This window comes from Pomacea canaliculata, linkage group LG2, assembly GCF_003073045.1.
Source record: "Pomacea canaliculata isolate SZHN2017 linkage group LG2, ASM307304v1, whole genome shotgun sequence".
Taxonomy (NCBI): Eukaryota; Metazoa; Mollusca; class Gastropoda; order Architaenioglossa; family Ampullariidae; genus Pomacea; species Pomacea canaliculata.
Window position 1 is genome coordinate 33,169,736 of NC_037591.1, and position 27,425 is coordinate 33,197,160.

At 38.5% G+C, this 27,425-nt stretch overlaps 2 protein-coding genes across 6 annotated transcripts in view; one reads left to right on the forward strand and one right to left on the reverse strand.

Annotated features, from left to right (window-relative positions):
* LOC112555051 (rho guanine nucleotide exchange factor 10-like protein) overlaps nt 1-21,246 on the reverse strand; it is a 29,322-nt gene extending 8,076 nt beyond the window's left edge. Inside the window, exons 1-19 of one of the 5 annotated variants that reach the window (XM_025223220.1) lie at nt 21,115-21,246; nt 11,384-11,652; nt 9,675-10,492; nt 8,162-8,391; nt 7,615-7,761; nt 7,163-7,240; nt 6,773-6,946; nt 6,327-6,443; nt 6,026-6,118; nt 5,571-5,696; nt 4,929-5,033; nt 4,239-4,324; nt 3,717-3,868; nt 3,258-3,379; nt 2,590-2,708; nt 2,226-2,317; nt 1,582-1,700; nt 962-1,233; nt 506-520 (exon numbers count right to left, since the gene is read on the reverse strand). In XM_025223220.1, the coding sequence (XP_025079005.1) occupies nt 506-520; nt 962-1,233; nt 1,582-1,700; nt 2,226-2,317; nt 2,590-2,708; nt 3,258-3,379; nt 3,717-3,868; nt 4,239-4,324; nt 4,929-5,033; nt 5,571-5,696; nt 6,026-6,118; nt 6,327-6,443; nt 6,773-6,946; nt 7,163-7,240; nt 7,615-7,761; nt 8,162-8,391; nt 9,675-9,909 (2,282 nt within the window). In that variant the 5' untranslated portion in view covers nt 9,910-10,492; nt 11,384-11,652; nt 21,115-21,246. Of the gene's footprint in view, nt 1-505; nt 521-961; nt 1,234-1,581; nt 1,701-2,225; nt 2,318-2,589; nt 2,709-3,257; nt 3,380-3,716; nt 3,869-4,238; nt 4,325-4,928; nt 5,034-5,570; nt 5,697-6,025; nt 6,119-6,326; nt 6,444-6,772; nt 6,947-7,162; nt 7,241-7,614; nt 7,762-8,161; nt 8,392-9,674; nt 10,493-11,383; nt 11,653-12,296; nt 12,532-14,017; nt 14,186-17,282; nt 17,732-21,114 lie in introns of those variants that run through there. The other 4 variants (XM_025223211.1, XM_025223228.1, XM_025223202.1 and 1 more) reach the window with 4 other exon arrangements.
* A 77-nt stretch (nt 21,247-21,323) lies between these two features.
* LOC112555075 (serine--pyruvate aminotransferase-like) lies at nt 21,324-27,152 on the forward strand. The gene is given in 13 exon segments (XM_025223266.1): nt 21,324-21,753; nt 22,103-22,181; nt 22,432-22,545; nt 22,885-22,949; nt 23,405-23,505; nt 23,873-23,943; nt 24,276-24,360; nt 24,636-24,707; nt 24,709-24,729; nt 24,986-25,055; nt 25,357-25,452; nt 26,018-26,100; nt 26,324-27,152. Coding segments are annotated over 13 exon segments (1,314 nt in total). The 5' UTR covers nt 21,324-21,456; the 3' UTR covers nt 26,484-27,152.
* Nucleotides 27,153-27,425: the final 273 nt, after the last annotated feature.

Below are 27,425 nucleotides of genomic sequence, written 5' to 3' on the forward strand. Positions count from 1 at the left end.
AGAATTCTGCAGAAAATTAAGTGTTCTATCCTTCTGCAAGCAACACAGTTCTACATGCAGAATTTATCTTCTTCTGTGCTTCTATTTTTATGTTGCCATACCATATGAAAGAACACCTCGGTCACATACCCAGTTTATATTTCCAACAGACACAGCATGTTTGAATGTTTATGTGCACTTTATGAATTAAACATTTTCATAACAGCTGTATGAAGTGGTCAGACTGAAACTATCAAAATACAATTTCATTGATATGCAATGATAATGTGATGACAGCAATGAAAGTGTAGAAAACATGCCACAACTTAAATTGCTTACAATTATTACAATGAAAAGAAAGGAGGTCATAAAGCAGAATAAAGCCGCCCATGTTGTTGTTATGACTTGCAATTAAAGCAAAAGAAAGAAAGGTAGGAGTCATTCACAATATTCTGTAGAAGGTATTGTCCATTTAAGCTACAACAACCCAATGCTACTAAAAACTGGCATGACAGTAACTACAAACCTGAACCTCGGATGACTGCAAGTGACAGAAGCCAAGTTGTCATGACAAACGATCAGCCATAAGACAAATGACTACTACTTCTTTTCATAACAGTGAGATTGGCCAAACAGACGATGATACCGCATGCAACCAATAATGACTACCATGACAAGATGATCTTGTGTTATTTTTTCCTTATTTTCATAAGGTTGTTCACACAAAGAACTCTCAAAACAGAAAAAAACTAGTGTCTTCTGGTCCAGTTACACATAATTATAAATGGAATGTTCTTGGGATATTCTGGTAATTGTCTGTAACAGTTTGGTCAGTTTTGCCTTCACCATTATACCAATTCTGAGAATGATATTGACAGAAAAATATACACATCTCTTTTTCCCTTCAGTTAAAGGCAGTCACACAAGCACAGTGTCCTATGCACACGCACACCATCCACCCACCCTGTTCACTGAAACTTACTCATTTTGTTTGTTAGCCATCCAGACTGTGTCTTCGCTGAATACAAACCGACGAGGTTGAGTCTCACCACCGCAACCAGGAATGACCTCACAGCACACTAGTTCACATTCACATGCCTTGAAAGCCTCTGTCAGAGCAGGTCTAGAATTATGGATGGACACCACTGCCACGTGTCCACTGGACATATTTGATGAGCACACCCACAGGTGCTGCATGCCAAGCCCCACAACCTGTGCTGCTGATGGCATGAAGACTGTTGTGGCACATTTCATCTGAGACATGCAGAAAATACAAAATCCTACAATTCTCCTACAAAAATCTTTTCCAGCAATATCAAAATCCCACAAAATGAAATAAAATATAAAATAGAAGGTATCTTCAACATACAATACAATACAATACAACTTTATTGATCCCCAGAGAAAGATCTGAATTTCCATAGGAGGAACAGCATTGTTGGCTCTTATGAAGGATTATGTCAGTGTTGATGTTCCATTTAAGCTTGTTATCAACATATTGCGCTCTTTTACTCCATTTCATTTTAACAAATAATGCACACACATTCCCCACTCTCCTCCCTACATACACATGAGCACAATGAAAGTGAAAATATCTGGTACCTTAGTGAAATTTCTGGGCACATCAACAGGCACACACTTCATAAACAAAGCTGGCACAGGCTCCAAGTCCTCATCTCCAGAAAGAGGAGCCTGATCCCACCCTGGCATGTTTTGTTTCTCTGTAGACATGGCAAGAGAAAGTGCTTTTCTTCATTTCAGGGATAGTGCCAGAAAAGAATAAGAGATACTCACAAATACTTACTCAGATATAGACACATGTATATTCAATCTATTAAGTCTGTTCTTATTATTCTCAAACCATTAAGTATTTATATAAAGAAAGGACCTCTTGATCAGCAGACAAAGCTTAACTGCACTGTAAAGTGTATGGTTAAAACTGCACACATATGTAATGCTGGAAAAATTGGAACCTTTGACCTATCGTATCCTAGAGAAATGACTATTTATAGTCTAGACAGAGGACCTTGACCCTGTCTGAGTGGGAAGATGTATCTAAGGAGGTCAAAAAGCTGGAATACAGGGACAAATTTGTATCTTGAGCCATCTTTAAGCACTGACAGGCTTAAACGCTCAGTCAAGATTCTAAAGCAAATACCACAAAATTTTGTAAAATACACACACATTTGCTTACTCAATACAAAATTTTAATGTTTCTAATGCTAATTATTTTTTTTTTTTCTCACCGAGGGCCAGTTTGGCCATGATGAAATCAATGCACCACTCATTTTTCAGAGCAGGAGTTGATGACTGAAGAATGTAGTGAGGCTTGTCTGACCTAGCCAAATGAAAGTGTACAGCATTGTGAGACTGAAAAGCACAGAGAGAAAAAAAGTCTAAAAAAAGCAAAACTTGTTTTTTAAGTTCTCCAACAAAGAGCATTATAAAGAAACAAAAACTAAAAAAATAATAGGTCCAATAACTCAAAATAATCATAATTCATTGTGTACAAGCATGTAAAACTATGCATGAATAGATCAACCATATCACTTCATAATGTGTGAAAGTGAGGGACAGAGACAAAGAAAAAATGCACAAATTCCAACGTACTTGGAGTTATCCACAAGGATGACAGAACAGCTGTTGACCAGGTGAAGCTGCTCATCTTTTATATGGATCTGCCTCTGAAGATCAATGATGACTTCCTCCACAAGGTCTTCAGAAAAACCCTGCACAACAGCATATTTTCCTGTGTCCCGAAGCATGCCCCCATTCATATGACCTCCATTATCTTACAAGTCCTGCTGTTCTTGGGGACCATTTACATGCTCTCCCAGCCAAAACACAGTTCCTCTATAAACATGCATCTCTCTAGAAAGAGCTTCAAAAAAATTTAACAGCCTGCTGACAAGCAAAAAAAGAAAGAAAAAAAGAAAAATGATATGAGTTTAATGGGGTGATCACTGTCCATGTTAAAATGGAGTTGGATTTGCAGGAAATGAGAACACAGACAAACAAGACCTGGGAGTAGATGAAACAAAATGTGAGCCAGCTGAAAGGAAGACTGATAATGGGAATCACAAAGAAGACAGAGGACATAAGAAATTATGTAAAGCATTTCTTCAAACTGGATCTACAGAAAGGATTCCCTCTCTTCTCTTTCATGACAATGTCACTACACAGAATGAAGACAAGAGCAGATGACCTGAACTAGGTCGAGAGAATTCTGTCCACATGATTTTCTAATACTCAAGGACAAAAGAAGTATGTATACATACATAGCCATGATAGTTTCGTTTCCGTGACTGCATCAAGTTGATGATTTGTCCATACACAGCTAAATCATGAAGCATGTCTCTCATGTCCGCACAGAGGTGAAATGGGTCTTCGTCAGGTTTTTCTGTTGAGCACACAAAAATACTTGCTGATTTCAGGTCAATATTATAGTTTTACGTCTTATTTTGTCACCTGCCAGTCTCCTCTCCCGTAACGGTTTCAAGTCGTCACTACCACTGACCTTCCATCAGCATGAATCAATCATGTTTTAATGCAGTTTCTTTCTGTCTTGTGACTACACAGATCCCAGCCGTATCTTCATTATTTGATCTACATTTGGCCTGAGCATCAATTGGATTTGGAAGGTGTCATCTTTTCCCTTCTTTGATCAACAAGATGCCCATCTGGTGGGAAGGAAGAGTTTTCAAGTCATACTTCATTATTTCAGCTGAACAGCTTACCAAAGTGCTTAGTCAAGGACTGCAGTCTTCCAAGGTCCATTTTGAATACACCACCCATGTCAGGCATGACTGCACTGTCTTTAAGTTCCAGGTCAGCAAGTTTAGATGCCCACTTCAGTCGATATCGCTCCATCATAAATCCATCTTGATTTCTACAATAAACAGCTCATAAAAAATATTCAAGCTACTTTTTCTTCCTCCAGAATAACATGAAGCTATAATGATGACTGAAACCCTTAACCACATCAACCTTAAAATCTAAGTTAGTAAGCTTTTATGAACACTTTCAAATTTTTATCTGCATAGTCACTGTCTTACCTATGTGAGTTTACATATATATACATGCACATGAGTGTACGCACTTGTGTGTTTACGTTTGAATACAAAATCTTGGAAACTTATACAAAATTCGTTGATTTTATCAATGCCAGTCTTTGTGCCTCTTGTAAATAACTGCAACAATTCTGCTGTCCTCAGGAAGCACTTTTCAAGGCAAATAATATGAAGGACATGACCACTTACCTGAGGCCAACCTTCACACAAATTACAAAGTCGTTCATCAGAAGCACTCGTCTCTGAGAGGACTTCATGTTGTCCATCTCTCCACACTGCAGAAAAGCACAAAGATCACCATGAAAGTCTGTCATTGACTACAGTTGTTCAAGATGTTTTCTTGACTTACTTGACTGACTACTGTGTATAAGTCTGAATCTTAGCATAAGGTAAACAGCACAGTGGTGTAGGAACCGTGAGTGGGGGAGGGTTAATGTGGGCAGTAGAGAAGGCAAGAAGCTGAACGTCATTCACTGTCAGCATGGAGTTTGCTACCCCCTGCACCTCCAAAGCTGAGCATCTTCCTACGCCACTGCAGTATTCTCACCCAACTCTACTAGCACATTAGTAGTGTGAAATCGTGCATACCTATTTTAATCCTTATTTTATGGAATCAGAGATTCATGTAAGTAGCTTAGCAAAACTGTCATGAAAAAATAATAAAAAACAAAATTTTATTCAATTATAAATTATCCATAATCTTGTTATACTTTGACATATTTTATGGCTTGCTGTTCAGTATGCTTAGTTTTCACCACTGTTTCACAGATAAGCTTGTAAATTTTCAAAATCATAAAATTTGTACCAAACAAATATTCATTATTTGTTAGCTACTTCAGCAAGGGTTGTTATTTTACAATGTAATATGAACACACATACTATCTGATCAAAGGTGTCAAAACGAATAAGGCGTCGAGGTTTCTCACTGCTTCGGTTGGAAAGCACTGGCATCGTGCGTGGCAGCATCATTATTGTTTGCTGAGCCTTTTAAATGAGAAGATCACAAGTTTAAATGATTCTCTTTGTCATGGTATCCACTTATTCATTCCTTCTTTGACATTACCAGATGGAATGACCATAAGAGAGCAACTGTAGTATATATTACCTCCATGTCATGTCATCTGGTAAGTCTTGCAGAAAGCTCACTATAGAAATTTAAGTTTTATGACAATTACTACATACATGCTGCTATAGTCATCGCTGTTAATGATGCAGCGATATTCGTATGCAGGAGATAAACACCATCTACTATTATTATTATTTCTTGTCATATATAGTTTTAACTTTAGTTGATATGTAGTTTGTGCCTATGTGTTCATCATGGACTGAGATTTAGTTTCTGCTGTGTTTTTGTCTCACCATGAGAATTTTTTTTTTTGTTTTTGTTTTCTTTTGTAAAGCACCATGAGCCCTGTCTATAGGACCAGGATATGGTGCCGCATAAATTCAATGTATTATTGTATTATAATTTCACCAATGGTGAAAAATAAATTAACACTGCATCTTATAAAAAGAGGCTACCTGAAAGTACTGTTCACTGAGACGTTTCCGCTCATTCAGTCTGTGTGTGACATTCTCCAGTTCTGTCAGGGCTAATTGCAATGCTTGTCGATCATGGTGTGACTGTGGGGTACACTTGATAAGGTCCTGTGCAAATTAAAATTATAAAAATTGTATAACAACATGATACACTTAAAAGTCAAGTCTACCAAAAAGAAATGCACAGGATCCAATTCCAAATGCAAGATTTTTTAAAAATCAAAACTGCACAAGATCATGGAACCTACCCTATGTAGTATAAAAACAGAAATAATTTATAGATCATGTACTGTCAGTTATTCAGCAGGAGAATGGGCGATTGGCATTTCTATATAGGGAAAGTGTAAATGTGGTATATATATATAAACTACTTCTTTACCACAACTAAGAGAAAGAAAACTCCCCAATGAGCTTTTCTAAAAGCCCAATTCAATTACCTGTATGAGCATGATGAACTGCGGAAACCGCTGAATTGGTTTCACCATCAGACCAAAAATAGACAGGCGGTCATGGCTAGCTCGTTCTTTGCTCTGTATTTTGGAAAGAACTTCATTAAGAAAACAGGTCAGAAAATAATCAAGCAAATAAAAGATGGTTAAGTGTTTAAAGTAACACAGAAGCATGCAATCACATCATTTTGAGTGTTCATTCACCTTGCTCAACATATCACACACTTTCTGACATACCACATGGATATGAATGTGACAGATACAACTTCTGAAAAAAATAGTGCCCAACCTTTAAAAACTCCTCAAAATATGAACGATTTTGCTGTAAGGTTCGAATCTCGTCCATTCCTGCTGCAAAGTTGTTGACATAATTGCTGTATGCATCAACCAGCATGGATTTCGAAAACTGAATCACAAAACCAATGTAAGAGCTCGTAAAAATATTCTTGCTTCTCTAAGAAATAAACAACTCACATTTTCCGTACTGCAGTCAAATTTCTGCCTGGCTTTCAGATTCTCTTAGCTTTATTAATCCAACTAAAAGTTGACTAATTTACATCCATTGAACAATACATGCATGAAATGAACAATAAATTTTTCAAGCTATTAGTAGTACCATGAGAAATCACAAAAATATGTTCACGGCTTCATGAAAAAGATTGTGAGTTCACCACTCCCTGACCGATCTGTCCTAACTAAATGTTATTAGTAAATAAAAAGCATGATGCTTCTTACAGATGCTGTGAAAATGTGTCCAATACGCTCTTCTTCATCCCATTTTTTAACAGTTTCTGACAACTCTATCTGGAACATCTTGTGGTGTGTGAGAATCTCCTCCGCCTCTTTGAAGACAATGCGAATGTGTGACTTGGGGTGATTGATCAGTTCCAGAATTGGTTTCTTGTACTCCTGGAATAGGCAAATCATAGTTGTCTAACCCTGAAGTAAGAGAAAGCTGCAATATTTTCGCTAGTCAAGTTGCAGTGTCTATCAAGTCATTGATTTCATTGTCATCAGAATCAATTCCATGCACACGTTCTTCCAGCTATAAACAATTCAGAAAACTTACAACAGCAATGCATGCTAGTAGTGTAAAATAGAAAACCAAAATAAAGCAATTCTTACCATCAGGATTCTCTCCAGACTTTGAATATATGATCTCTCACTTGAAATAGTTAACTGAATCACACATCGACGTTTTTTCTAAGAAAACATAACAGGCAAGCACATATTACTATCAAAGATATTTTTTTAAAAAACCTATCCCACAAGGCTCCAGGAAATATTTCATACATAAACAGATGCATTGGCATAGATTCATAACTAAAGAAGATGCAACTTTTTCTCAAGTACTTCCTGTTTTTTTTATGTTTTTCACATAACATGAACTACATGACCCCTCCAAAAAATAGTGAGAAGTATTGCTACTTTACCTTTCTGTTTGGTGCACCTACGTTAATCATGTCTCATTGAATACAGCTTTTACATTGAAGAAAAAAGTTGAAAACTGTAATCCAAAACTTATTTCCTGCATAACTTACTTCCCAACTATTTGTCTAAAAAGAAAAGAAATTCACCTGGTTTTCTGTCAAACCTTCAGGCTGTAGAGGAAGTTCTGGTAGTGGATGTTTCTCAATGTTAATAACAAAAGGCAAACACACACCATCATCATCTTGCGATAATTTCCGATCAGAGGACTTTGTCCAGCTGAAAAGTTTAGTCCTCTGCAATACAAGCACAGGTAATTTATTGCATAATTTAGAAAATAACAAGGCTTTAGACACATTTCTTAAAAATCATTCATCCAGTGAAGGCTTATATCTCTGGCATTTTTAAATCATTTTTTTGTTGTTGTTGTTAACAAGTAGTTAAATGGTGATACAGAATAAAAGTCTCAACCAAACTAACTGTAAAGTGAACAGTAAATACATGTATAGCCTATTTTTTTTTTTTTAAATGATCAACATGCTGAACACCCCAGATATAGTACCATCAACAAGAGTAACAAACAAGATTGCAAAAAAAGTCTAAATGTCAACAAGAAAGCAACTGATCTATAAACCACAGCAGAACAGCATGGGTGGCATTGAAAGAAACATGAGCTCATCAACAAATGAACTGTACCTGTAAACTGTCATTGGTTTCCGCAGACTGTGGAATTTGAGGAAGTGGTTTATTTGGAGCAGGCTGCTCTGTTTCTGCTTCATAACCTTCCTGGTCTGAGTATTCTTCAAACTCTGAAGACCCCCAACTACCCTCAGACCAGCCGCCATCAGAGGTAACAGAATTACGATCTCGATTGCTGTTCCATTCCCATGCATGATCATAGATGGGTTCTTCAGTAAGTGAACCACCTACAATGTTTAATGTAACCAATGCTTTAGTTTGTAACAATGTCCTCTTAAATAAAGAAGTGATGAAACATCGACCTATATGTGTATTGCAAAACAGATTTTTGTTTCAAGTTAAGTGTTAAATTCCTCTATTTATCTTTGAATGTAAAGGTATAGGACTATACAGAAATGACATTGTATGTCGCTGACTCTCACACTTTTCAGCCATAATGGATAACACTTAACAAACATTTCCTTTCATGATAGAGGTATCTATTTGAATACTCCAGTCACATCTTAGAAACCATGTGAGGTTTTCCACAATGCTATAAAATGCATTAAAATTGTCATTTTTCTTTTATTTCGATCTCTTCGATCAGTGATTTCAAACTGTGGGAATGCAGGACAAAAAACTCTTAGCACTAAAACAAAGCAGCTGATTGTAAATATGATTATACATGGTGGAAATTGTGAATCCACTTCCTACTTGTATAAAAGCCATTTGAAATGAGTAATTTAATGGATATTGAATACTCTGATGTCTAGCTTCCCAAGCCATCATTATGTGGAACATAAGATCTGAGTTGAACAACTCCCTTCTGAGACATTCTGAGCTGCATTATAAAGGGTATTGAGGTTAGTAAAATCACTTCCTAATAGTTTATATTGATGTTTTGTTTAAATGCCAGCACTGCAGTTTATTCTTATGTCCACACTGAATTTGCAAATGTTAGTGGCATCCACCTGTGCCACAATCCTCTAAAATGATGAAAAATAATATGCTGACAACACTTTCAACTTTAAAACTTTTCTGTATGCTACATACTCGGAGTTCAAGTCATTTCCTATATTTTTTTTAATTATTAAAACTATTATTATTATGGGCATGAATGTGTATACATGAATACATATTAAGTATGAGTGCAACTAAAATGTCATTCTGTGTGTGTGCATATGCATGCTTCACTGTATGCATAGGTCATCCCCTGCCCTTTTCAGGTCATTGGAAAGCCAGGTGTTAAAGACCTCACTTTTATCAGGGCCAGCTTTATCTGAGGGCAGTGCCCATCTCCTCTTCCTTGCTGCCTCGTGATCCCAAGCCCTCTATGCAGTCAGATACTCATTGCCGCCAGCTGGGTCAGCCAAAGGAAGGTTTCTGTGCTACATGGTTATCACTGTATGCATGTTTGCATGTGTGTGCATATAACTGCATTAACATTTTAGCTTAAAATTCAACAATCTTCGCATTAAAACATGTGCACAATGATTATTCATTTTAGCAAGACGCAGAAATAAAAACTGACCTTTCTGCTCTTCACTAACATTATGAAGACTATTGTAGCCCTTATGCTCTGCAGACACCCTCTTTTTGCGGGATCTGCTATATTTCAGTCGGGTGTACTCATGTTCAATTTCTTCAGGACTTGGCATCTGAGGCATGTCCCCACTATTTCGAGGAGTACCTTGTTTGCAGCTGACAAAATGTCCACTGCTTCTGAGAGAAGATTCCAAAAGGTTTTCTGGGGATTTGGTACCCATGGGTTTGGCTAATTCATATATATTTTGTTTTCCTGAGGCAGACTGAATTTGTCCAAGTTCTTGGTATGTGCCGCTGGATTCTACACTTGATGGCTCTGCTGCCACAGCGTCAGTTACTGAGGCAGGAATCTGATCATCTTTGAACGTAATTTCATAAATATCTTCATCTTTAGCTTTTAATTTACCACAAACTTCAGAGTTTTCTTGAAATGTATCTTCCTTCCCACATACTTTGATGTAGATTTTGGTACATCATACACATAATTTCCTTTGATATCAGAATGAATAGATGGTGCTTCTTCTGTGCTGGTGCCAGAAGGTTTCACATTTTCTTCAGACTGGCTGTTATCAAAAGCAACTCTTGATAGGCGTTTTGGTTTAGGAGTATTCCTCCTGGCAAGCCCCCCTACTGGAACTGCAGGAAAAGACTGATCCTGAATCTTTGCTGAGTTTTCTTCATTCGAGCTTTCAAGAAGGTAGTAGACTGGTGAACTGGTATTATCTCTCTTAGCTGAGTCCTGTCTTGCATGCTCATCTGCAGAGGTCTGGCTCTGTGATACACGCCTGAGTGTCAAGTCTGAATCTGAAATTATGAAAAGAAACCTAATAGCAAAGAGCTCTTAAAAGTTCCTAATTCTATAAGGCAAATGAACAACAACAATCAATTCTAAAATGGAATTTGACACACCATTCAACTTTTAATGATCTAACTCCAAGACATTGCTACACGGGCATTACTGCAACTGTGTAAAAAAAACATGAGGACGTATTTGGATATGTACTCTTCTAACTATACAGGAAGATACACACATGACCACATGCACGAAATGTTAAGATGTGTTCTTCTTACTAACCAAATTTTACTAAAAACTGTTACATTATACTTAATTTGCTACTCATACAGGTTCATACATGAGAAAGTAGACATTACCATGTATAAAAATTTACCAAGCAGTCCCTATAATTTGTTGTAAAATAAATAAATGCTCAATAAAATAATGGATTCAAATCAATTATAACTGATTTTAAATATGGTAAATAAATGTTTGAACAGGTACCTTCACTCCTAATAAAAACTTCAGAATCTTTAACATTTTATCAATTAGTCAACTTGATCTTGATGAAGCCAGGCCCCCGTTGCCCCAACCAAGTGGCTCATTTTTACTTATTTGAAAAATAATGCTTCTTGTGCTCAGATTTATTGATACAAAAATGGCAATAAACCCTGAATTCTCTCTTCTGATGGCTGGTCCAAAAAATACTTCTCTTGTAGCCACTACAAAGACTGGTCAGTAGCCATCTACTCCTGATTTTTCCAATGACAAATGAGATTAGGAATGCCCATAAAAGGAAACCAATACCTGCGCAAGCATGAATATCTCTGTTTTTCGTCATCTGCAACAAACCTTCCAGCCTTAATGTATAAAGGTAGATATTTTTTCTGCACCAAAAAAAAATCAGAATGTGGACATACCTTGATTTTCTGGCACATCTGATGCATCATAATAAATGGAGCGAGATGACAAAGCATCAACATAAGATGGATCAGTCACTTGGTTTGCGTCGCTGGACAACAAATTTGCACAAACCACATGGCCCAAGGAATCCGAATCTCCCCCTCCGTCCGCTGGTGTGTTTAGTGACAAAGCGTCAATATAAGGGTCCTTGTGTAGTGACCCCAAGTGACTGGGGCCTGGCTTTGACATCTTGGATTTGTCAGAGGCAACTCATCACTGCAGATCCCTGTTTGGACAACAAAAATAGTCAAGCTGCTTGTGAAACATTAATAAAACGTGACTTTAAACTTGGTTAAATCTTAAATTTTACAACTGTTGTGTACAGGTACTTGTGTGTATATATATGTGTGTGTGCTCTAGACTCTATACAGATGGCAGGCGACTGTGCTATATTTGTTCACATCTTTCAAAGACCTCAAAATAACTTGTGTAAATAAGATCATATCTTCAAAAATGTTGGTGCGTGTTGTTTCTCTTCATAAATAAATGAAAACGAGCGGAATTGCTTTTTTCTTTTCTTAAGGGAGAGGCTGGTGCATGTAATAAAAGAAATTTGCGTCTGGTTATATATACTACATTGTATGTATAGTTTCTGCAACGGTGTACACGTACAAGTAGTGCGGAGGTGTTTGCGAGCGCGTGTGCGTGCACCCTGCGGAAGCGCACGTTCGCCGTCGAGCGAATAATTCTTGATCCATGTCACACTCATGTGACTTTTTACACAACTGATTTTACACTAAAAATTTACTTCTCTCACAAATAAATTCAAAGAGACAGCTGGAGAAAAACTGCAAGCAATAACTGCAATCCAACACTGTGACTTAACAAAACGAAAACAGAACGAATAGCGCGTGACTACAATGAATTTACCTGAGTACAGACGAAAGACCACAAAGCAGGTGAATATACTTTCAGAGCAGAGAAACACTTGCACTCACTGATGAACACATATTAATGTCATTATCCGTGGAATGATCTACAATCCATCGTATGATAACCTACGAGTGGTCACACCTGCTCCTAATCCCACTGTGTATGTAGTCACACCTATACACAGGTGTGCCGCTCGCCATGTTTTGATTAGTACAGCGGCTCGCTGCCGTCGTCAGATGCCAAACCTGCTCTGATTGGTCGCCTGACGTGGGGCCCCAGCAGGGACTTTGTACAGCGATGACAGGGTTTGCATTGTACAATCCTTCGTACTACGATGTTAGAATAGGCAGGCCTGACGACAGGTGGGGGAACAAGGGGAGATGCTGTACCCTGTGAAGGGGTCCGGCCATGGTCAGGGGATTTTTCTGTCCTTTTTAATGTGGATCTATAGTCAAGCATATAGTACACTTTGTTCTTTAATTAATGTTTGTAGTTATATATATCGATCGTTACTGAATGAAATGTAGATCTTGACAATCGAATTGTAAGCATATTATTATAAACTGGGAAAATAAAATAATTTACGATTACAAGGGGCCTGAGAGGTCGTCTGCCCCAGGGCGCGTTCTGGCTCTCGGCGGCCCTGTGAATGGATGGCGCCCTCAATAATTAATATATATATAAAGTGATTGATCAGATCATTGTAGCAAGATATCGTGTAGCCTATGAAAGTAAACATAATTGTAAAGTCTTTGGACTTTTTCTGCTCACATAATTAAATCCAAAAGACGAATCATCTAAGAAGAAAGACGAATAGATGCTGCTGAAAAATATATCTTAGAGACATATTTGTTTTTTTCAATAAAATTCCACCAATATTTTAAATTCCAGTGTAGGATGTGGTCCATTTCTCATTCGACAAAGTATAAGTAATGAGAAAGACGACATTGTAATGTTTACTGCAACTTACCTTGACCTACTAATTAGCTATGTGTTTTTCTAGATGTATGATATACGTATAAAAATTATGTTGCCTCAGGTTCACCTTAATGTGAATAAATTGGTTTCGTTACGCGAGTTAGTTATGCCTGCTGGCCACGGGACCGAAATACACGTGCGGAGCAGTGCAGGAACTGTGTATATATATTGTCAGTGGTGTGTACATGTACTTATGTTTGTCTTATCTGAAGTGGATGGATGCTCGATGAAGTCATACTGATGTGAACAGTCATGCACGTGACGTGCACGGCCGCCGCGAACGGTCGAGCAGCTAACAACATGAGGACTGAATGACAAATCACGGGACAAGTAAATTACACGAGGGTCCATCCGCTCTGGGATGTGCATCACGCAACATTTATCTCTGCCGGGCGTGCGAACAAGGGTTCAGAGGTAGAGGTCATCAAGTTCAGCAAGATGCAGCTTGTCAAACAAGGCATGTACGTGGTGTCGAGGGCAGGTACAATAAACTCACATCAGTTTATACACTAAGGAAATGGGATGCGCACTCATGAAACTATATATATGAACATTGATATACATATATAAACATAAGCATGCATAAAAGTATGTTTCATTTTCTTTCTTTCGAGTGTGCCTGCGTGTGCGCGTTGTTTCCTTTACTTCTTTCGAACCAAATGAGGTAGAATATATTTTATGTTATTTTTATAATGTTATATATCGGTTCTTAATAAGTTTTTGAAATTCAGCATACTTACATTATGCCCATATAGTTTATTTTTATCTTTGAATGTAGAGCTCATTGCACAAATATCTCATTTTGACTAATAAAAGTCTGTGATCCCTGAATTAGGAACGAAGTGCTATTCGTTTAGTGCCATCAGAGAAAATGAGTGTCCATACTCTCTGGTACAACCACACCTCCTTCTGTTTCGTCAGTTTGACAGCCATGAACCACGTGCCGTCCTCTAAGTGCACATGAGTTGGCCATTCATAAGACTGGAGAGACTTTGTAAAGACAGGAAATGTTTTAATGTCGGTGACCTGGATTCCTTCACACTTTTGGACCGAGTAAGTACATAATGCCACAGCTTCAAAGTTCATCAGTCTGGACTTTATTTTATCTGTCTCCTCTCACTTCATTGCTAGCATTTGCTCTAAGCCCCCTTTCCCCAGTCCGTCTCTCTCAATCTTGCCATTGTGTACTGATTACTCTCAGTCGACAACTGCCAGGCTCTTCTAGAATAAAATTCCAGCTGACATCTTGCAGTTAAAGCACGAAGGTGTCTTACTCTCCTTATAAAAATACTGATAATATTTTTTCGAGAGTGGTCCAGTCGAGACATCTACTGCAACACTCTTCGTTCACCTTCCAGGTCAACTCGACCGCGCATGAACTTTAACTGTCAGGCGTGCGACTGGACAATTTTCTCCTAAACCGCCGCTTAACAATGTGAGACAGCAGCAATCATATATATTCGAAATTATGTGTCACTGGCCTTTTAAGAACTGTGGCACCTGACAAAGCCGACTCACACTTTAGAGTCTATAGGTTAGCTTCATAGTCTAGACGCTTCGACCAGTCCACGAATGTTTCCTGTAGTCTGAGACAGGAAAATGTTGCTACTTGGAAGTTTACACAAAAAAAAATGTGCTGAAGGGGTTGAGGGTTATGTGGTTACAGGAACAAGTGGCGAGTGAGAGAATAAGGCGATAATTTTAGCTTCAAGCATGAGGTTACGCAGACAATTCTTTAAACATGCTCTCTTTTCATACTAATTATTTTTTTGAAAACAAAAACTCATTTAAATTTAATAACACATAGATTTAGCCTAAGGGAAGCAATAATTCTGTATATCCATTTACTCGATAGATTTTTCTAATAGGATGAGAACCCAGGAACGAGATAACATTTGTAAAAAGGTTAAGGGGATGACCTATAGCTACAATTAAGTTTCAGGGTTGGAAGGCAAATTGCGGCCTAAACTTTAGACAGGAAAGAGAGCAGCACTCTGTAAGTAGGTCGTCGGAAACAACGGTCTGTGTGTCACATGCCAAACTGTCATCGAATTACTTAGAATATATGGCGGAAGAGGGAGAGGGAGGATTTGAACAGACGGAGATCAAACTATGAGCAAAATAATATCGCCTGTGTGATACATAAGTGCGTATTATCATGCGTATCGGTGCGGTTTATCATCCATCATGTGTCAGAGAATTCTGATTGTATAGTTGTGGTTTATCCTGTGTCAGAAAACTGTGGTTGTATAGTTGGGGCTTATCATGTGTCAGAGAACTGTGATTGTATAGTTGGGGTTTATCATGTGTCAGAGAACTGTGATTGTATAGTTGGGGCTTATCATGTGTCAGAGTTTTGTGCCATAGCATGGCTGCGAGCATTATGCCAGTAAAGGTGTCCCATCATGCATGAGAGAAGGAGGAAAGTACAGGTGTGATTCATCAACCATCATACATCAGAAAACTATGCCATTAAAAGTACTATTCATGTTTTATTCAAAGGAATTATTACCTTTAGATTAATAATTTGACGTCGGATGAGAGTAGGGGTGGGGTAGAGAACTACAGGTATTTGACAGGGATTTTCTTTTTCTGTCACGAGAAGACGTGACCCTCCCTGTATTTCCCATCATGCTTTACGATGCAGCATCACGAGTGACAATACCGTGTGTCGGACCTTCAGACACACTATCTCAGTCAATAAAGAATAGTTACCAAGACGACCTCAAACTCCATATATTTTGTGTGACACGAACAAGCGCTAGAGAGAGAGGTGACACGATGTCATTAATAACTGACAGATACCTTGATGACCGATCAGTCTTTTCTACTCATCGACTCAATATCTTTCTCTCCCTCTCTCTGCTAATTGTTTTGTGTGTGTGTGTGTGTGAGAGAGAGAGAGATTTGTGAGTTTCCTTCTTCCTCATATGTATTTTTTTTCTCTCTTTCGTCATTCGAAATACTTAACAGTCCTGCCTTTTGGGGAAATTCATGTGTAATCATAAATAATATAATACATTTTTATTTTTGTTCCTAATGAGAGGGCAAACGATCAAACGCGAAAATAAGCAAATTAAAGACAGAGGAAAACAGAGAGAGAGAGAGAAGGACTTGGAGTTTTACGCCAAGCCATCAACTATTATTACAGATCACAGCAAAATAGCCAGCCCTGTAAACAGATGTCAAAAAACAGTGAAAGAACAGCGTGCCCGAAACGAGATCTGAACCCAGAACTGCCAATCCTCACTGTATTGATGACACACGCTAAGCGTGGCGCCACCGGACCGCGCAAAGAGAAAAGGGACAGAGAGGAAGAAACGGTAAAGGAAAGAAGACTAGCACACAACATGATGGACAAGAACATTTAATACCTCGTGATATGTTATACTTGTCGACAAATAAGGCCATTCCTACAGACCACAACACGACACTGTATAGTCGATCGACACGCCCCCCCCCCCCTCTCTACCTGTCCACCCCTTCCTGCATATGAGAAACATTTCTAAAAACCAGTCTCGCTACTGCTGATAATATTTTTATAATCTGTGGCCGTAGCCACAAACTATAACTTCTGGGTAGCGTAGGGATTCTTGCAAACAAGTGGGACCTCAGATGTCAGTGCATCTATCAAATTTTCTGACTTTCTATGCCAACAAGACTTTGCGCCAGATAATAGTAGAGGCCGACACAGAACTGAATTCATAATCAAAAGCTATCATCTTGGTTCATTTGCCTAAAACTAATAATGAAAAAATTTAAACTGAAAATAAAACGCGAAATAAAGAAAAAGCCGGAATTCTAGGCACAATATAAATCCAATTAAAATTGGCATTAAAGCACAAAAAGAAATTATAATTAACTAAAATACCACTAAGTTAAAAAGTAACAGAGCATTGACCAAATAACCCAAATTATACGTTCTGCCAAATTTCTGCAAAAAAAAAAAAAAAACAAACAAACAAACAAACAAACAACAACAAGTAAGCAAACAATGAAACGTACTCAGTGTGATAGCCATTTTGTAGACTTGGGCTCCAGACACCCCCATTCTCAGGGTCCTAAACAAGGCAGAGGTCGACAGATAATGTGTTCTGGATCAGTGGTTTTCTGGGTCAAATGGAGATGAACACTGTAATGGAGTGATGGAAGAACTGTATCAGCTGCTTTCCCCCAAGTAGAGATGCTCTTGTAAACAGTGAGTTGTAAAGCCAGAGAATGAAACACAGATGTAAAGATTGATACAGCGCAGGGATGGACTTCCACAGAACACATGTAACATGTTCACTGAAAACCGTCGGCTCATTTCCGTAAATTCGAATTATTTCCTCCCACTTGAGTGGTTGATGAAAGTTTTCTTGTAACAATGTGTTAAATGTACGACTCTCCCCTCCCTCTATTCCGGTTTTTTGTTCCTCCTCGCTCTCTTCCCCCACTCCTCTCTCTTTGTCTGCCTGTCTGTTGCCCTCCTCTTTCTTCCCCTCCCCCTTCCTTCCTCTCTCTTTCTGCGCGCAGTGCAGGCGGATTTCGGGCAGAGCATCACTGAGTTGATGGAACTCGACAAAACTTACTGCTGACAACTACCGACGACGAAAGACGTACATTTCACGTACATTTCACGTAGTGTTTACAACGAGAAGCTGTGCTGAAGATGTCTGGTCATCACATGAGGCGGACTTTCATGTTGACGGCTGAACAATCAGAACAGCAGGAAAAACAATCTACCAAGTCATTGAATGATGCCCGAATCTTAAAAAAGTATATTAGAAAGGTAAGAAAGGAATAAAGAGACATAACTGATGAAATTTAATTATGTCTAGCTATCCTTGTCATTATCGGTCGCCATCATCAAGCGTCCTCGAGGTCTGGGCCACATACACGGTTAAAGAGGAGGATTGACACCTACATATTTTCTTTTTCCTCCCAGAAGAATTCTGTCAAGTGCGGCAACAAAATGAAACAGTCGCTTATCGCCACTGGAAATTCTTCCGGCAAAAATACTTTGCTTTTGATGCAAAATTATTTCAGTTCAATTTCGTCTTGTGGTTGCACATATTGTTGAAGATGTGGAAGACCGCTGACCAAGCGACTACCACAAGGTCTGGGGCATGTCTGCTTAAACACGGGTTAACTAACAATTCTAGCATTTTTTAAAGTTTTTTTCCAGGACCACCTTTTACCTTTTGTGTAGAAAGTTTTGTGGTATGTAACATTTTGACTGTTTTATTTATTTATTTATTTATTTATTTATTTATTTATTTAGTTAGTTAGTTAGTTAGTTAGTTAGTTAGTTATTTTGGATCAACGTAGTCTACATTAGATTTTTTCAAGATGTTTAACTCACTTTTGCTGCAAAGTCTGTTACTCGTCACTAAAATCTGGAAATAACAAATCAGCAAAAAAGCCAAGAGTTCCTCAAACCTGACTTTCAGTGGTTGCCACCTATTGTCGACTCATCCGCCTGTACAACTTTCCCCCCTCCTCATTCCCAACCCACCCTCACCCCGCCCCTGGAGCCGTACAGAAATAGAACATCATGGGATGCTGTATACTTTAGACCGAGAAACCTGTTTCAGTGGCAGAAGCTCGCCCTTGGATTGAGTTCAACATATCCATGACAACGTCGTGTAAATATTTCCGGAGTGGGAAAGTCCTCTCGACCTGCGTTATCCTCTTCATTTGGTTCTTCCTTTCGTTCATGTTTCCTTGTCTAAACCGAAAATGTCCTGTGCACAGAAGAAGCAGCTCGCATCAGGACATGAAACTGAAGGCGAAGAAGTGTTATTAAACGCTGATGAAACGTCCGTTGACTTGTAATCCTTCAAACTGCTTTCTGCCCTCGGCCCCACCTTTGGATCGGCTGTCCTTTGGGAGGGTTGCTTCCAGGCACTTAAAGCTACTTACCTCTTCCAGCTGGAATAAACAATGTTATCCTGTTAGTACACGCCCTCCATTGATTGTTCAGCGCGGTTGTCTCTTTTACTTCTTGATTATAAGAACAACCTACTTCACAGGCTGCAAGAAATCGGAAGGCTATAAAGAAAGAACAGGAGAAAAAAGAAAAGACTATGACAGCCCTAGTCTCCCCCTCCCAACATCTCTTTCCCAGCATCCCTCTTTCCCCCATTAAGAAACCAGCGCGAGGTACTTTCTCTTTAGCAGTCAACCAACCTCTCTCTGAGGCTTTTGGAAAAGTACATTTCCTAGGTTACACTGTCTCGCATCCTTGTTTGAGTACAGGGACAAAACGGTTGAACCACAAACAAACTATTGTACTGTCCTGGACTTCAGCCCGCTAAGTGGTGAAGCTCGCCGAGACCAAAAAGGAAACAAGACGTCAGTTGAGGAGGCAGACCGGATGTGACGTCCAGTTGAAGTCGTTGTCCTCAAGTGCATCCGTCTCCTCCCCCACTCTATCTCTCTCGCAAGCTGCGCTTGTTCTGCCGAAGCAGGTTCGCTTTGCTGTGTGAATGGCTTCACCGAGTCATGTAGACGGTGTTGGACCTAGAGGGGGGAGAGGCTATGGGAATCTTGAAAAGTGGTCACAAGTGATGGATTTTATTCATGCAACCGCCATCTTTTAACCGGAACGAGGTGACCTGGCTACCGAAGCATATTGACACTGACCTGTATATAAAAATGCCCATAATACTGGAATTCACTTTCCGTTCCCATATTTACGAGTAAAGATTTCAGGAAAAAAAAATCCCCAGACTGAGACTGGATTTTTTTTCGCGCGCGCTATTTATTATACTCGGGTGACATTGTTTTAATTGTAGTTAGTAACAGGATACGCTTCGTCACTAAGCGTATACCTGCCATGTCCTAACGTCTGTGCTGTTGACCTGTGTATGGTGATGTTTGTAGGCTTGAACAGAACAGAAAAGAGAGAGAGAGTGTGTGTGTGATTTACACTGGGATATACCCAGTCATTAAAATACACTATACACCCCTACAAGCCTGTAACAGAGTCGTGCGCATATTCGAGGCGTTTGAACCAACGTGTTTCTTGAAAAGCGTCCGTTACAGATATAGACTATAGGATGTAGAAATGAAAATCTTGACCATTATTGCGAGGAGTTTAACATAAAGCAAGACAATTCCGTGGTACCATGAATCTGTAGTGCATGGGGATGAATCCCTTTTAGTGTAATGAATACAAATCATGCGCACAGCCTCACTTAAATCTCTGACATCCATTTTATGAGGCAGTTAAGAAGACATACACTAAAATATGTGATGAATATTTTTACATACACTTCTCGATTGCTACGGGCATTTTCTTTTCCCCCAGTTATCAACAAATCGTAAACTAAATTTGACATAGTTTGTGTCGGGATAAAAATTTTATTATAATAATATGATTTATATAGCGCATTACCCACACGGAGGCGAGCTAAGTACGCTTTGAAGATGTAAAAGGCAGTGTGTATGTGTGATATAGGTAGTGATCGATGCTATAAGACAGAGAAGAGCATCACAATCAGGTAATATAGACAATAATACAAACATACCTGCACATTGAACATTTCTCGGAACAGAAAGAACACAGGGGAAGATGGAGAAAATAACAATCAGGGTAAATAAATTACACAGTCACTAGGTGTTTCCGAAAGAGATAACTTTAAAGGCCAGAAAGTATATGTATATATTCTCCACTGTACGTGGAGACAGGCAATAAATTTCAAACACCGGGGCTCACCGACTGCAAATAACGTCCAACACAAATTCCGATCGTAACAGTCCTTAAAACAATTATACAAATTTAAGGGAAAATTAGAAGAAACGATGAGGCCAACTAAACTAACCCAACTTCAAACATAGGTCATGTACTCACCTGTCTTTGTTGTCATGTGATAGTCTCCCCTTGTTGACGGTTTCACGCGTTAACAATCCAGCATCAAAGAAAAATCAAATTTTCATTATCTCAAAAATGTCTTTCTATTTATTGGTGAACATCCAACACACATGTTTCTTGTTACTTCATTTTATTTTGCGTGCTGCGCACTTCCATCCATATTTGTAAGATATGTATAGAGATGACAGGTGGGTGGCAGATATTTTTATGTCACCCTGATAAGGCCTCACGAGGGTCAGGTCAAAAAGTCCCCAAACTTCACCCTGTGTTTATCACAGAGGTTGAAGTTTTACTGTTACAGCTCATCCGGCATTTGAAGTTATGGCTCGAAGCTCGATAAAGTGCTTTTCCTCGGCAGCTCTTTTCAAAGCGAGTGCAAGTAAAGTAGGTCAGGCGGCACCTCGCTTCCGTCCATTATTGTCCGCAGACGTCTGTCACCGCGCTGCAGCCATGAGTGTGTCGTCTGCTCCTGTGATGACACCTCCAGAATGTTTATCCCGCCCGCTCCAGTTCCCCAACAAGTTGCTGATGGGTGCGGGTCCATCGAACGCACCACCCAGGGTACTCGAGGCGCAGGCTTTGCCTCTACTCGGTCATCTTCATCCAGATTACACTCAGGTTTGGTTTAGTGCCATATGTTTCCACCGCGATCTGGGAGAAAGCATTAAACAGTAGACTAACTCATGATATACATTAATTCACCCGAATATACAAGGTCGAAAGTTTTCAGTCGTCATTAAAATTAATTATTATAGCATAATTGAGGATATATTTACCATGAAAAAGTTAATTTTCCTGTAAGTTTCATGGCTTCTTGCAGTCTGCCACTCTTTAATTCCTTTTAACTTGTTTCTCAATCTCTCGGTTTTTACACAAACGCGTGTGGATGCATAAATATAGCATTACATTTTGATAAAATCAATTTTTACACCAGTAACTGTAATGAGATCAGTGTTTGACATGACAGATCATGGATGAAGTGAAGCAGGGAATCCAGTATTTGTTCCAGACAAGAAATAACTGGACATTTGCATTACAAGGTTCAGGTCAGTAATCTTAATTTGTACACACAAGAAATTATGGCATTGTTTACATTTTTATCATGACATGATGAAAAAAAAAAAGAAGCAGATGGAAAATCCATAAATTCTGGGATCATGCCATGTGTATGTGTGTATAAAACCATTTTCCTTGTTTCAGTGCTAGTGGCATAGGCTTTCTAGATTTTAAGTAACCATAATCATAATTATTTCTTCAGCCTTAAGACGGTGTTCATAAACTGCATTATTGTTTAAGGGCATGCTGCAATGGAGGCTATGGTCTGTAACCTGTTAGAACCTGGAGAGGTTGCTGTGGTTTGTCAAAATGGTCTTTGGGGAACTCGTTTTGCTGACATGGTGGAAAGAAATGGTAAGAGTTGCTGAGTACCTAGCTAGTATTTTAAATTATTTTAAAAATAAAATGCTTCAGCTTCTAACATTAACTATTACAAAAACAAGTATCTGTTTTGGCTGTCTGTCATACTTCGATTATCTATGAGAAAATATTACCCTTTAAACAAGTTATCTTGCAGTTAGTCTTGAACATTTTGAAAAGCAGACAAAACGTGTCGTTTGTTAGTTTATTAAAGTAAAAAAAAATACAAAATTGACTGTCAAGATTCACAAAATTGACTGTCAAGATAAACAAAATTGTTATCTAATCAAACAGTGTTTTAGAATTTTATGTTTTATTTTTGTCTGCTATCAGGATCTGTAGCTAAGAAGATCTCTCACCCTATGGGTCAGGTTTTCACCAGGGAAGAAATTGAAGAGGTACAAATTACAGACATTGTAGAATGTAGATTAGTATAACAGGATGAGATTACAGTTCAGTATATGAAAGCTACTCTGCACTTTTGGAGATTTTGTGAGAATAACATGTAAGAATATATATGTGGATTCGATTTGTTTGTTTTGTTTCTTAAATTTGATATTTGATCCGTTTAACAAATGTGCAGATGTGTTTGACATTAAAACGTACGTTTTATTGACTCACTAAATACAGCTTCCTAATAGTTTCTGATTTTTTTTAAACTTTTAACTCTCGTTTATTTTTAATCTCCAATTCAGTAAGGAAGTGATTCAATTGTTGCTATCATGATTCTTTAGAAGAGAACAAAAAGGATTAAATTTCTTATGAAACAAGTTAAACAGAGATGTAAGCTATTCACAATGCTGAAAAGCCTGATGGAATCTGTATAGTCTCTATATATAGAGATCTTTTTCAGGCTTTGAAAAAGTACAATCCAGCCATTGTCTTTATCACCCATGGAGAATCATCTGGAGGTACAGCTCAGCCTCTGGAGGGTCTGGGATCACTGTGTCGCCGGTATAAATATGTTCAGCCCTTTACCTATTTCCCTATAACTCACAATAAAATGAAGTTCCTGTAACTCATAGCAAAGGGAAAATAAATACATTTCTAGAAATCACCACTGTGATACTTTATTCTCCTACCTCTTCACTATGTTCAACTAAGACAACCTCAGTATATCAGTTTCAATAATGAATCCCTACAGACACAAAAATAATGTAAAAGCAAACTCAAAATAACAATAATATATATCCCTTGCCATTTCTTATGGAGTGAATGCATTAATTTGGCATGCTTCATTGTCTTCTATAGTACTTATTATGCCTTCAAAATGTGTTCAACTTTATGTGTAAATATTATTTTATGCTCTTTTGTATAACAGATATGACAGTCTGTTAGTAGTGGATTCGGTGGCTGCCATAGGAGGAGTCCCTCTATTTATGGATGCCTGGGGTAATGATTAATTTTCTGTCATGATGGTTGCTTAGGCTAATGTTTGAGATGTGAAAAATTGCCTAAAAAGGATAAGTAAACATTTTGCAGTTTTCAAGAAATACTAAACCAGCCTACCTTTGGTAGTAGTCCTTGATAATTATTGTGTTTCTGATTTTCCTACACACGAATATAGCATCATGACAATATTCTCTGATGATTTGTGGTTTTCAAATGTTCAGATTTTAATTTTTAGTCTTTTTGTGATTTTCATGGGTCATTTGATTCAGATTTTTTCTTATATGAACTAAAATTTAGATGTAATTTGATTAATTTATTCAATTTATTTTCAGAAATTGATTGTCTTTATGCTGGCTCACAGAAAGTTCTAGGTGTTTCCCCAGGTACTGCCCCCATGTCCTTCTCTGACCTTGCGAGGTAAAGCATTGCAAAAGATAGACTGCCTCTTTCCCAAATTTTCTTTCATTTTTTAAAAGAAACAAATAAGAGATGACAAAAAATAAAGACAAATGGCACTACATGAAGTTTAATTCTTTTCTGCTAAGGAACTGGTTTAAAACTAATTTGTCTTTATCACGGCATAGTTGTTAAAGTTTTACAGTCTGGTGAAGATTGCTATTTAATGTACTGTTTAACTTGTAACAAACCTGAAAATCAGAGAAATATATGAAAATGTGAATGGTGTTTTGCAGGAAGAAGATTGAAAATCGTGCCACTAGAATCAGATCATATTACTTTGATGCCACCGAATTGTCAAATTACTGGGTGTGACAACCAACCTCGTAGGTAAGTAGAATGTTTCTTGTCAAGCGCCCCAATGCAAGGGAGTTAATAAGTGGCAGGCGTTATCAAGGATTCTTAGTAGTATTCTTTCTTCATTTGAAAATTTAAGATAAGATTCCTTATAAAGTTGGTGTAGAAAAAAACAATCTTGAATGGCTGTGCACCTTTGGCCTACAAGGTTTTCTCTGTACATTTTGGTACAATTCTTATTTTTTTTATAACCTGTGTTGCAAAATTAATCTGGGTCAATTATTTTCAGATACCATCATACATCACCAATCAGCCTAATGTATGGCTTGAGGGAGGGTCTGGCTAACCTTTCAGAAGTGGTGAGGCATGATTAATTGGTCTTGTCAGTGAGTGGGTGAACCTGAGAAAAAGAGAGAGAGAGAGAGGCCAGTGTATGTGGATTTGTGTGTGTGTGTGAAAAATAGGGATACATCCTTTGGTTGGCATGGGTGAGTGCTTGCGTGTTTGTGTGTGTGTGTTAATATAAATTTTCTGTTTGGTATGTATACACCATGAATTGTAATCAAATAGCCATAGCTCCTGTGTAACTAGATTTAGACCAGATTTGTAATGGCAGCAAAGCCCTTGGGTAAAGATGTCTGTGTTTTTTGGTTCAACCAGGGTCTGCAACAGAGCTGGGCTAATCACAGAGCTTGTGCAGAGCATCTGTGGGAGGGCATTGAGAAGCTTGGTTTGCAGCTTCTTGTGACTGATAAAGTAAGCTGTCTCACCTCTGTGTAGCAAACAAGCTAAAATAATATCCCCGTTGTTCACTTTGATGTTCTTAGGTGGCAGCATTAGTTTAATAGAGCAAAATTTGTTCTTATCTCAGAAAGTATTGTACTGATTTCAGTTCTATAATTTTTTAATTAAAGAACCACATACAGGAAGGATATATTTTTGAATGAGTATATTAGAATACTTTGAGTAGTTAAAAAGATTTTTTGGCAAATTAAGAAGAATAGTTGCAAATGGTGCTTTAGTGATTTAATGTCTCATTCTGATTTTTTTTTCTTAATACTGTGTATGAAAAGAAAATTTGAGTATGTTGTTGACTGGAATGCTGTATTAGCTAGCAACTAAATATAGCACTAGCCACCAGCTTGCATCAAGGCATCCCATCCATCATCGCACAGCATCACTCCATGCAGCTATGTTACATAGTGTCACATCACATCTGACAGCAATACCACAGGGCGTCACCTCGTCACCAAGATTGTGAGCTGGTGGTGGAGAGAAGCCAGTACTGTGGATGCTTACACAAGTGCTGATGTTGTTTCAGGACATTCGTAACCCTTGTGTCACCTGCATTAAGGTTCCCGAAGAGGTCCATTGGAAGGATATCACAGATTTCGCCATGAAAAAGTGAGACTGATTTATATTTAAATATTACAAGAAGTTAGCGTTTGTCTGTGCATTCTTTAGTGCACATGCATGTGTGTAATCGCGTGTGTTTTAATGTGCATATGTGTTCATAAACATTGCAGAAAAGGGCCCCAGCTGTGTTGTAAGAGTTAACTAACAAACACCACCATGGGTTATTTTTCGTCCTCTTCAGTTCACTTAAGCATCTCTCTGTATGTTGTAGCTACAAGGTGGAAGTAGCCGGAGGCCTTGGTGACCTGGTTGGCAAAATCTGGCGCATCGGGATCATGGGTCACAACTGCGCTGTGGACAAAGTTGACCTGGCGCTAACTGCCTTGAGGGCCGGTCTCGTCAGTGCTGGGTACAAAGTACCTCAAGTCTGACCGTCTGGGAAGCGTACATCCCTTCTACCATCAACTGCCAGATGGCATTCACAGAGTTGAAAATTCTGTCTGTGGCAATGTCACCTCCCTACTTCATAACCATCGCTTTTAAAACTGAGGTTTTTGATTAAGGTGCTATGATTTTCTTCACTCTTATAACAACATGTAAGCGTTGTACCTTCATGTTAATTTATCTTACTTTATCTTTTGTTATAATGTTATACAGGTTATTTATCTTTTATATTTAAATATAATTTTTAATATCTTTGTCATTTGCACTACTGTGATAATGTGTGGATGCGTACCTGGGATTTAATGTTCATTTGGTTTTCCACCTCCAATTGTGGAAGCTGCCAAGGTTTGATGTGCTACAATCTTGTTGCTTGAATACTTTGGCGATGTGGTTGCCACGACTGGCAGTGGTTGGAGAAATGTTTGCTCGAAAGAAGAGGTCATAGCCAGCGATACCCGACCTACATGTCATGACAGATCGCTCAGCAGACGATTTGTCAGGTCAGACAGGTCATCACTTGGTGAAGGCCGATTAAAGGTTGTGATTGCATGGTTCTGTATCCAAGCTGTATTCAAAGATAGTAAGGATCATTTGCTTAATCAGGTAACTATCTGAGAGTTGTGAGATTGTAATTCCTACCCTCCACCCCCCACAAAAAAAAAAAGTTAGCGGTCCGGTGGCGCAACGGTTAGCGCCTGTCACCAATACAGTGAAGGCTGGCTACCCTGAGTTCATTTCTCGTCTCGGGCACGCTGATCTTTCTCTGCACGTGACATCTGTTTACAGGGCTGGCTGCTTGCTGTAATATAGCCTTAGTTGCTGACACGCATAAAACACCAATTCCCCCCCAAAAAAAAAAAAAAATCATGTGAGAGATGAAAAAGGTTTGTGGCATAATCTGTGGAAGCTGATTCTATGTTTTTAATGAG